At 48.2% G+C, this 12,093-nt stretch overlaps 1 protein-coding gene across 1 annotated transcript in view; it reads left to right on the top strand.

The window, feature by feature from the left end:
* The window catches only part of MAL (mal, T cell differentiation protein), a 33,556-nt gene extending 24,447 nt beyond the window's left edge, over positions 1 to 9,109 (top strand). The window contains exons 2-4 of the mRNA XM_050951485.1: positions 2,712 to 2,879; positions 6,398 to 6,523; positions 7,383 to 9,109. Of these exons, the coding sequence (XP_050807442.1) occupies positions 2,712 to 2,879; positions 6,398 to 6,523; positions 7,383 to 7,457 (369 nt within the window). The 3' untranslated portion in view covers positions 7,458 to 9,109. The remainder of the gene's footprint in view (positions 1 to 2,711; positions 2,880 to 6,397; positions 6,524 to 7,382) is intronic.
* Positions 9,110 to 12,093: the final 2,984 nt, after the last annotated feature.

The raw sequence follows: 12,093 nt of genomic DNA, 5'->3' as shown, positions 1-12,093 counted from the left end.
AAACACACAGTTTTGGGTAAAATATAAAACAGGTTTATTAACTACAGACAGACAAGTTTTAAGTGATTATAAGTGGTTGGCATAAAGGACAGAGATGGCCACCAAAGAACATAAAAATAAGCACAGTATTTAGATCAAGCAATGTTCTCACCCCATGGTATGTTACAGTCCTTACTGCACAGGCTTCCCCCGAGCCTGGACCAGTCTCCTCAGATGAGCTTTGTCGTCTTGGCATCTCGGCTGTGTCCAGTGTAGGTGGGGGAGGAGAAAGGTGAAGACGTGATGCTACTGTCCCTTGTTTTACACCCTTGCCCCATGTGCCTGGCAGGCGCTAGTCAGGCACGTCCTGGTGGGCTTTGTTCACTGGGACTCAGCAATCAGTCCCCATGTCCCAGTGACTGAGCAGTTCCCATTGTGTGGTGCTCGCACGGCTGAGTCACAAGGTCGATTAATGGGCGGTCAACACCCCCCTGGGCAGGAATCCTTTGTGTGTCACTAGCAAACTTGCAACTTATTTCACTAACAACCATACAGAACAATCTAATAACTTTATACACACTAACAATATATATATATTTGGACAGACCAATGGGTTTCAGCAGATCATGACCTTTCATATGATACCTTACATGGCATGCCATGTATGTAATATCATGACATGTGCAGGGGCTACAGTGTGTCATTCTGAGATACGGTGTGTGACACTTACTCCACTTTCAAAGTGGATGGAAGAATAAGTATTAACTGGCCAGGTTAGTACGCGTTAAGAATTGTATGGCATGAGTGAAGGCCACACTGGATGTGTCTACGCTGCAGTTAGACACCTGCAGGTGGCCCATGCCCACTGACTTGGGCCCAGGCTATGGGGCGGTTTAGCGGCAGTGCAGCATGCAGTGTTATAGCCATACTGGTCCCAGACAAGCTCACTCACAAACAGAAGTTGGTCCGATAAAAGATCTCATTGCCCTCACCTTGTTTCTCTAATTGCCGTATAGACAGCCAGGCTTAGCTTGGAGCCTGGGACCCACCCCCATCATGGGGGTCCCAGAGCTCAGGCTTCAGCTTGAATGTCTACATTGCAGTTAAACAGCCCCTTGGGCCAAGCCCTGTGCACCCGAGTCAGCTGGCACGGGCCAGCAGCGAGTGTCTAATTGCAGTGTAGACACGCTCTGCAGTGCACACAGACTGAAGTTAGTGCACAGTAAATCCTTGTGTAGACAGCCCCGTCTGAGCTGTATTAGCAGGAGTGATGGAAGCAAGACACAAGAAGTAATTCTTCTGCTCCACTGCGCACTGATTAGGCCTTAACTGGATTATTCTGTCCAGTTCTGGACGCCACATTTCAGGAAAGATGTGGACAAACGAGAAAGTCCAGAGAGAGGCAACAAAAATGATTAAAGGTCTGGAAAACATGATCTACGAGGGAAGATTAAAAAAAATTGGATTTGTTTAGTCTGGAGACGAGAAGACCGAGAGGGGATGTGATAACAGTTTTCAAGTGCTTAAAAGGAGGAGGGAGAAAAATTGTTCTCTTTAATTTCTGAGGACAGGACAAGAAGCAATGGCCTTAAATTGCAGCCAGGGTGGTTTAGGCTGGACATCAGGAAAAAATTCTTAAGTGTTGGAGTGATTAAGCACTGGGATAAATTGCCCAGGGAAAAGTTGTGGAATCTCTATCACTGGGGATTTTTAAGAGCAGGTTGGACAAACCCCTGTCAGGAATGGTCTAGATAATACTTACTCCTGCCACGAGTGCAGGGGACGGGACTAGATGACCTCTTGAGGTACCTTCCAGTTCTGACTCTCTAGGAGCCATATTGTTAAAGCAGGAGAGCCAGAAGCCTATGTAAAGCTGTGTCTGTTGTGCACACCAATGGCAGCAGCACAACTAGCCAGAAAACCAATACTATTATCACAGGAAGGGGCAAAAACTTTGCATTTTTTGAAATGTAAATAAGTAAACAAACACAATGTTGAGCTTGGTTGCTGGTCAACAACCTCCCAAGATGCAGACACAATTTTCATTAGATTTTCTATTAACAAAATAAATTCCAATTTTCAATAACAAATGTCATTAAAAATGGAAAATTAAGAAAACTTTGGCCAGAGGTAGCAGCTGGGTTGTGCAAAATTTCTCTAATATTACATCTGAGTGTTGGACTCCATGGAGAAAACACTTCCCTTCATAAGCGTTTTGTTTTGGGGCTATTAAATACAGGCAGTCCTCAGACTTACACCGTTCGATGCTTCTAGATTAACACCCTGAATTGACTAATGACTATGGGTTTTGAGTTTACGATGCTCATCCCACAATGGAGTAGTTGCAGTTCCGAGTTACAATGTTCCAACTTACGATGCAATTGTAAGGAACCAAGTGTGTCGTAAGTCTGAGGACTGCCTGTATTCACGTATGAGATGGCGACCGCCCCCACATATGACAATAAATTGCAGAACTAGATTGCTACCTTGTGAATCCCCTGAGAAGAAGGGAAATGTAGGTGTAGAACTGCTGTTGTTCTATTAAGACAGGGTTTGTTAAATTTAATATTCTTATTAATTTCTTGGGGAAAGAAGGCAATCTTGATGTACAGCTCTCGGGTTGAGACCAATGGACTTATCATGTCTTTTGAGATCATAACATGACACATGGTGATGGAAGATACGAAACCTGAATTATCCTGTTCTCTCTCCCCTTCACTTATGTCTTGCAGGTGTTTGGAGGCCTTGTCTGGATTCTGGTGGCCTCAACCAGGGTAGTTTTTCAGATGCTGCAAGGCTGGGTTATGTTTGTCTCCGTGTTCTGCTTCACATTCTCAGCTCTTCTCATGTGCCTCTATTTCTGCGGCGCTCACAGTGGAAAATCTTCTTGGATTGCAGTGGTAAGCTGATCCTCTCGTTGTATAGCTCACTGACACACACAGTCCGAGCACTGTGGCCCTGATCCAGCCAACACTTGAGCATGTATTTGAGACAGTGGGACTAATCTCTGGTGTCAGGTGAAGTTAACGTGCCTGTTGGCAGACTGGGTTTATATGCCTGTCATTGTGCCATTACAGGATTATCCAAAGCTGCGATCAGGACCTGAATCCAGAATAAGCAGCTCCGTTGCTGCTGGTTCAGGAAGCCCAGCAGTTGTGCATGTTGCACCTGTTCTAATGAGCAATTAGCAAAGCTGTATTTTGCATTTCATTATATCCCCAGGAAGGGACTGTAGTCCACACCCTTCCTGATGTACCTCCCTTCCCTCTTCTCCTCCAAAGCCCTTTCTTTCTGGGGAGCCTTCTGTCCCCTCTGAGATGTCAGCCACTGAAAACTATAGTGCCACATGCAGGGAAAGGATGTTCTTATGGACTAGATGTTGGCACAAGACTTGGAAGATTAGAGTTACAGCTGGTTGGGAATTTTCTGTCAATTGTTTTCACAGGAAATAGGTTCTGCAAAATTAAATTTTTCCACAAGGTAATTTTGAATTTGCTGAAACTTTTCAATTTTCTGCCAGAAAAATCAAAACAAAATATTTTGCTTTGGGTCGATTCACCACTAAACTGCATTTCCCAATGGTGATGCCATTGCCCTATAGAAACTGTAATTGAAACTGCTCATGTCCCCATTCACTTATGGACGGATCTCCTTGGCTAGACTACACCTCCCATGGTGCAACACAGGTTCTCCTCTGACGGAGCCACATGGTTCACCAAGTGAGACACGTGAGTTCAGGTGCATCAGGAAAGATGAAGCATGGCTGGGGAGCTCAGCCCATTGGGGAGAATGGAGGCCTGAGATGCCCAACTACAACTCCCATGAGGCAATGCAGTTTAATGTTGCACTGACTGGAAGTGAAATGTTTAGGGGTCAGTTCAACAAACTGAAATGCAACTTTTCGCTGTTTCGAAAATGAATTGTTTTGAAACCTTGTTCTGGGGAAAATTTCAATATTTCATCTTTGTCCCAATTCAGTGGGGGAGAAGGAGTTGAAATATCAGAACTTCCCATGGGATTGCAATTCCAATTAGTGCGCTGCTCTGACTCGAGTTCTATTCCTGGGCCTGCTACAGACTTCCTGAATGACCTCAGGGAAATCTCTTTGCCTCAGTCTCCCCATCTGTTTAAACAGGGAACTTCCCTCCCTCTCAGGGGTGTTGTGAGGGGCTCAAACACAACGGTTCAAGAGTGGCCTAGAAAATCTAATAATCCCAAATTTCCCTCCCTCGCTTCCCACTGGAACATTCCTCCAGTGGCTTGGGAGGTGGGACGAAGAGGTCCTCCATGATGGCGAGCTGAGCAGGGTGGAGCCAGTCTCCTCAGGAGTCATTGGTAGAAGAAGATAAGATGGCACCTGGGCTCTGGAGAGTATTGTGCACCAGATGGCACATCGAGAGCAGAGCAGCAGGCCCTGCCCCTCCCGCCATAGCCCTGTACTGATGGACCATGGCCTCCTGGGTCCCTGGCACACGGAGCAGCATATTAGCCAGGCCCTTGTACCATTCAAGACAGTGCCAGGATGGGGATGTAACTGCTCTGCTCCTGCCTGGGGTCACTGGGCCTTCGCTCCATCCCCATCCCCATCCCCATCTTCTCTTCCTTTCTAACAAGCCTAGCTCATTACGTACAGGAACTCACTCCCTAACCCAAGGCTACACTTTACCTTCCAGTCAAGTCTCACCTCCACAGCGCTAGGTTGTCTCTGCCCCCCACCCATGATACCCTGCTCAGCTGATGACTCCAGCTGTGGGATGGGCAGCAAGGACGCTGGCCTGATGAGCTTCGCTGCAAGCCAGGGAGGGGGTAGAGAAGGGTGGGGAGTTTGGAGAGCCCTGGCTCCACCGCTAGGGTATCTGGGTGTGTGCAAGGTACGGGTGAAGTAACTTACACGCTGCACACTAGCACCTCAGCACAGGAGGAATCGTGACGCTGAGTTACGACTGGTTTCCAGTCTAGCTGTGCCACTCCAGGAGCACGTGTGCTCCCTTGCCCAGGGCAGGCAGCGTGGCTGCAGTGGCAGAGATGTGGTACCACTGGGATTGTTGATTTCGTTGTTTGTTGTCTCAGCACAAGGGCAAGGTGTGCAGTAACTGCGAGTTCAGCTCCCTTGCAATGAGGCCTGCTTCGAGTGGCCTTCCACACAGGCGCGACATGGGGAGAACAGCCTCCATACACCACAGCCCTATGGAAAATTGGGGATTTTTGCCTCGTATCAAGGTTTTTCCCCCACTTTAAACTTTAGGGTACAAAAAGTGGGGACCTACATGAACGCCTTTAAGCTTAATTACTAGCTTAAATCTGGTACGCTGCCACCAGCCAGAATTTAGTGCCTGGCACACTTTCTGTTCCCCCAAAACCTTCCCTGGGGAACCCAGACCCAAACCCCTTGGGTCTTAAAACAAGGAGAAATTAACTATCCCCCTCCTTTTCCCCCCCCAGACTTTCCCTTCCCTGGATTGCCTTGAGAGGCTTCACACAGAGCCAAACTCCTTGGATCTTAAAACAAGCAAAAAATCAATCAGGTTCTTAAAGAAGGTTTTTAATTAATTTTTACCTTTTCTTTCTTTATCTCTGTAAAATCAGGATGGAAAATGCTTTACAGGGTACTCAGATTCATATAGACTAGAGGGACCCCCCAGCCTTAGATTCAAAGTTACAGCAAACAGAGGTAAAAATCTTTCCAGCAGTAAGACACATTTACAAGTTGAGAAAACAAACATAAGACTAATCTGCCTTGCCTGGCTACTACTTACAATTTTGAAACGTGAAAGACTGATTGATTCAGAAAGATTGGGAAAGCCTGGGTGTACGTCTGGTCCCTCTTAGCCCCAAGAGTGAACAACGAACAAAACAAAAAGCACAAACAAAACTTCCCTCCACCAAGATTTGAAAGTATCTTGTCCCCCTATTGGTCCTCTGGTCAGGAGTCAGCCAGGTTTACTGAGCTTCTTAACCCTTTACAGGTAAGAGACATTAACCGTTAACCATCTGTTTATGACACCTTGAGTCCCCCCGTCTGCTCTCTTACTTATTGTTTGCATTACTGTAGCGCCTAGGAGTCCTAGTCACAGGCCAGGCTCAGATGCAAAGACCCAGATCCTCAAAAGTATCCAGGCACCTAACTCCCTTTGGGAGTGGCCCATTGGGAGTTAGGCACCTAAATATCTTTGAGGATCTGGGTCACAATGCAGCTCCTCTCTGTCAAAATATATTTGCCAAAATGCCAAACTTGGACAGAATCCCATTTGCACAAACCACTTTGGCCTGAGGCTCAAGGTAAATGAACTAGCTGTAAATGGCCCAAAGTGCTTTTGTCGCTCAGCCGGGGAAGTGTATGTGTGTTTTTTAGAGCACCTTCTGTCTCTGACTTTAGTGGTATTTTTGGAAGTGATTGTTAATTATTATTATTTTCTAGGATGCTTTCTATCATTCAATGGCTGCTCTGTTTTACCTGAGTGCTGCTGTTTTACAAGCCTATGCCACCATCATTGCCCATGATGCTTTCCTATTTAAAGTTTACCAGGAAGATATTGCAGCAGTGGTAAGTATCAAATAGCTTTCACAGTGGAGGGGTGAACAAAATGTACAAGGAGTGAAAGCTGAATGGCCTGGGAGACAAGCTCAGACCCAGCACTTCCATGAGGGGGAGGAGGAGAACCCTTCTCTCCCTCACTGTGATAATGAGCAGGTTAATCATCCCCATCTATCAAACTCCAAAAGACTCTGGGATCCGGGCCATTCATATCCAGTACAGTAGCTCGCCCTTTCCTCACATGCCCACTGTTTTTAACATCTTTCCAATATAGTATTACTGAGTGCTGTGCTCTGTGACCAAGTGGCCACCTTCCTTAATCCCAGCTGGGCCTTCGTCCCTGCCAAGCACAGTAGAAGCCAGTGAAGATCTTTACTTGAGGCAGCTTCTCTTCTACCTGCAAAGATGCTGGGGAACATGGTGGCCATCTTAACTGAGGGCCAGCTGTGGCTTCAGCCCCACTGAAAGAAATGGCAGATGGCAGCCATTTGAGAGAGGGTAAAAGTGTGTGAGACGTCACCAGAGATTGAGACGCTGCCTATTGTGAGATGCTCAAAAATAGTATTGTGAGGATCAGGGAAACTGATTCAAAAGCACTGAAGTGATTCAAGAACTTAAGCCCAGTTTTCAAAAGTGACTTCTGCACTTCAGAGCCTAAGTGACTTTCAGTGACATTTGGATTCTAAATCACTTAGGTGACTTTGAAAATCTTACCCTTAGCAACTCTGGAATGGAGTCACTGCTTTTGGGCTCCAAGTACTGTACTGGTTAAAATAAGTACTGCTGAATGGGCAAATTTAAATATGCAGTCAACAAACAATACCCTTTAGCAATTAACTGTACCTGACTCCAGCTTTTTCCATTGTAGGTATTTGCATTTTTAGCCACCTTGACGTATGTGATCCATGAAGGGTTCTCTCTGCTGAGATGGAAATCATCATAAAACCTCCAGAGCTTCCCCTAAGCCTTAAGGAATCCATCTTGAGCAACCTTCTGAGTTATGATCCAAGCATATGTCATCACACAATTGCTCGTCTTACACTGGAATACTTTGATGTACAGACTACTATACGCTGCTTGTACTTGGTACTATGACAACGATGAAAAAAAATCTGCCTGGAGATATCTATTTTTCAGCAAAATGGTTTCCTTTTGGTGTCTTCTAAGTCAGACAGTTTTGTTGTAGGGAACTGGGAACCTGCTTTACTTCTCTCTGTTTTGTCCCATCTCCCTGGGACTGGGCCAGCTGTTGGAATGAATCAAGGGCATCTCTCAATCCCTTGCCAGTGAAGGGAGCCTCGGGCTGTGGTGGAACTTTGGTCTCAACAGCTTAGCCTCCTGAGGACTGAAATGTTTTTTAGTCTAAATCAAGTGTTTGGGCTTAATATTGGAGTATCTGGGTGAAAATTAATTGGCCTGTGAAATTCAGGGAGGTCAGACTAGATGCTCTAATGGTCTCTTCTAACCTCAAATTCTATGAAATTTTCAAAGGAAAGCCTCCCAGCTGAGTACCTTGATTCATTCCTGGGCTCTACAGATAACGCCGTCATTCACCACTGGCCCATCTCTTTGCCTTCCTCTCTTTCACTTCCTTGGGGATTGTTTAATTTTACATAAACCACATGCAGAGTAGCTCAAATGGGCCCCGATCCAGCATTCAGCTCCATGCAGAGCTCTACTGATTTCATGGGGGCTCTGCAAAGCTGCAGGGATCTGCTTGCAGGATCAGGGCCATATTCTGTAGCAGTTGTCAAAGAAAGTCGATAGTGTCTGTTGGCTCTTTAGGCAAGACAGCCAGAAAAGCAAGTGACATCTTCTGTCATTTTCTCAACACTGGGAGCGAGAGTGGAGAAGAAGCAGATACATGAATTACTAAAATTCACCACATTGAACAGAATAGTTCAAGCTGCATCAGCATTTTTAAGGTCACAAATATGTATATGTGTTGGTCTGACACACTGATGCCAATAGGCCAATTGCCACTCACTTCAGTGGAAGCAGGAACAGGGTCTAACAACTCAGAATCCTGACACTCTGAAAGATACATGCCACATTTTCAAACTTAGCTGCTTAATGTTAGACACTTGAAGCTGTATTTAGGTGCTTAATTTTAGGCACCTAAATTTTAACCAAAATATTTTCTCTTCTTGATCCAGACAGCAACAGACCCAGTACAAATCTCCTGGCACATAGAAACACAGCTCTGAGATTTATTCATCATAAAGTTTTCCCTTAACATCTGTTATAACAGAGCAGTATTTCAGGCAGTCACTGTAAACGTTCTCTTCACTTTGCTCCCCAGGGAAGCAGAATAGTTGTTCCTGTTTCTCATTGCAATGTGAATTTTTGCAAACTTTAAGGATATTCTTGAGTTAAGAGAGAAAATTATACATCCCAAAAATTACTGTTGTGTTAATCAGATGAGGGAAGATTACTTAGATGGTGTGCTGTGTAGTCTGTAGGCTAACTTTAAAATAATGATCACCTCAATAGGGATAATAAACTGTTCTCAAACAAATTGTTTGGTTTGTTCATTAGGAAGAATTCACAAAGAAAATCATGTGAAATTTACAAATACTGCATAGCTAATAAAAAAAAAAAAAAGCTTGCCATGGATTTTCCAAAAATGTTTGTCTGTGTCATCTTTTCATAATCCCTGCAGAGAACTTAATGCGATTACAGCAGGGCTGTTGTGATTAACTCTTAACGTTGCTCAAAGATACATAGGTAGAGTCTGGAAAGTGACTTTACCAGCCAGGGTGCGTCTGCGCAGCCCGTGGCAGTGAGTTTCTGAGCCCAGCTCATCACACCTGGGCTCGCACTAACAGGCTAAAAATAGCTGCTTGGGCAGCACGGCCTGGGCTGGAGCTCAGGCTCTGAACTTGCCTCTCTCCCTTGGCCGCGGCGCCGGACTTCACCCTGAATGGCTACGCAGCTATTTTTAGTGAGGTAGTGCAAGCAGCATGAGTGCGTCTGTCCAGTGGAGCTTGGAGTAAGTCTAACAAAGTCAAGGGGATTTAGGCTCCTAAGGATGACAGTCACAAGGGGGATTTAGGTGCCTTTTAGATACTCTGCTGCCTAGGCGAGTTCACAACCCTGAGCTGGGCACCAGGGCTCCCTGTACAATGCATGAGGGAGAGTCAGGTTTCTAAAAAGGGGTTCCCAGAAGCCAACCAATAGGAAATGCGGAGGAGAGAGGTTAGGCCCTAACTCCAGGTGGGGGAGATACCTGGGTTATGAACCCTCCTCTCCAGTTAGGTGTCAAAGCCAGGTCAACCCCTCTTGCAAGCCAGAGCTGCCCCTCCCCCCCTGATAGCACTTACAGGCTAGGGACTCACCTAGGAGGTGGGAAACCCAGGTTCAAATCTCCACCCTGCCTGTGTTGGAGCACAGCCTGGACCCGAGACCCATGTGTCTATAGGTTATTCTGGGGTGGGGCTCCCAATCTTTCCTGGTGGAGCTGTTCTGCTTCCTATGACATACATGCACTGGGCCGTGACACCCGGCACTAAGCTGATCTGGCCGGGACAAGGGAAGGGATGAGCACAGCAGCAGGTCTAGGCACCTCCCAAGATGTATGGGAGGAAAGATGGCTCGTTTCCAGGCTTGCTTGCCGTCACAGAGCTACCAGAACTTCTACGTTAGCAACAGGCAGTGGGTGCAGTCTCTGAGTCCTGCAGCACCACCAGCTCATTCACACGCATCCCAAACCCTTGGTTGGCTGGGCTATGCCTCAGCCAGCTTTAGGCTCAGTCAGCCATGGTATCAGCCGTAGCACTCAAAGCACTCCCCCTCCCGCCACCCTTTGAAAAACAAATTGCAGCTGTTCGGGTTGGCTGGGGGCAGAATTGCCAGCCAGGACAGCCAGAAATAATGCCCAATATTGCCAGTTCATGTCCCCAACCCCTTTCCTCAGTATCACCACCTCCAAGGCATGTTCCAAAGCAACACAGCCTCTGTGTGGCCCCAGCACCACGCAGCACAATGCCGTCCTTTCCTCAGGCCCTGTCTTCTTAATAGATGCAGCTCATAATCAGCTGAAAATTAACATAACCCTGGGTACCAGTGGCCCATCCTCTGCAAGCTGTGCAGGCAGCAGCCCCCCTATCCCTAAGGCACCCCCCCCCCGGGTATGCCCATGGGCTCTGCTAGGACTCCATGCAGGATATTCACCCCACAGGGTCTTATACCCAACCCTCAGTGTGCCTTCCGACGGGCTCCAGCACACGCTGCTTGGTCAGCTGACCCCCACAGCACCTGCCCTGCTCCGGACCCAGCCGAGGCCCTCACGTGGTTACAGCAGCTGTGTGTGGGGTTGGGCAGTGCCCTGCAGGCCAGCGGTCCGCAGGGTGACGCGTGCGACTGGGTGGGGTGGCATGGTGCAGTACGGCCAAGCGCAACGCTGCAAGAAGCAAGGTCAGTGCCCCTCTCTAAGGTGAGCTGAGACTGGCCCCCCTGCTGCAGATGATCACCCCCCTCCATCTTCCTGTCTTCTGCCTAGCAATTCTGCCCCCCTCCTCAGGTCTGACCACACCTGTGCCCAGTTCCAGCACTGCCGCGTCTGGGGCTCATTTCCCCCCCCCCCGCCCCCCGTTCTGCTGGGTGTGTGTGTGTGGGGGGGGAGGTGAGCGCAGGGGGAAGTGGAGGTGGGGTGCAGCATTTCCATTCCAGCCTTACTGGGGGCGGGGGCACCCTGAGCAGCTGGGCTCTGAGCTAGAGAATGCCAGTGAATGGGTGCGTTGGTGCGCGCGCGTGCCCAGCTTTGCCTGTCTCCTGGAGCAGCTCAGATTGGCACCTACTCTCCCCCAAGGCTGTGAGGCAGGCAGCCAGCGGGTTCCTGCCCCCCGGGGAAGCGTTTGGCTGGCGCACCTGGGGACGCAGCCATGTGTGTTGTGGGGTTGGGCCCTGTGGGTCACTAGCAGAGTGTGGGAAGGCGCTGGGCACTGCTGATAACAGGGCCTGTCTGGCAGACCCCAGTGCTGTGGATCGCTGGTGGGTGGAGCAGGATGTGCTGCACCAGTCCCTTCCGTATGACAGTGGTGCCAGACGGGGCTTTCCGAGGAGGCTGAAGTGTGCCAGTCTGACGTCAGTGCCCCATAGCTGCCAAGTGCTAGCACTGCTCCAGCGGGTGCAGTGCAGCCGCCCGGGGGAGGACCTGTACCCTGATCCCAGGAATTGGTTCTACTCAGAGCCCAAGGTGGAGCACGAAGCCCCACAATGCCCGCTCCAACAGCTGCTCAATGCCACTGCACAGTACATCTGGCACCCACAAGCCAGGTCAGCCTGGCACACCCAGACACGGCTGTGTGCAATGGTGCCACTGGGTGTCACGTGCCATCACAAGCACTATGTATAGACAATGTGTGTGACTAGTGAATAAATGTACTACCTCTGCGCCTTGACATTAAACTGAATGTGCCCATCTAGTCTAGAGGGGCTGGACCCCGGACACAGGCAGACGTGCTGATATGCTGCAGAGTGCTGATGCTGGTGATACAGTTCATGAAGATGCTTTTTAAAAAACAAAAAACAAAAAACACCTCATACACTTGGTGCCTATTACTGTCTCTGGCACGCCG

The sequence above is a fragment of the Gopherus flavomarginatus genome, chromosome 4, assembly GCF_025201925.1.
Source record: "Gopherus flavomarginatus isolate rGopFla2 chromosome 4, rGopFla2.mat.asm, whole genome shotgun sequence".
Lineage (NCBI taxonomy): Eukaryota > Metazoa > Chordata > Testudines > Testudinidae > Gopherus > Gopherus flavomarginatus.
Note: the sequence above shows the minus strand (reverse complement) of the source record. Positions and strands in the feature narration are given on the sequence as shown.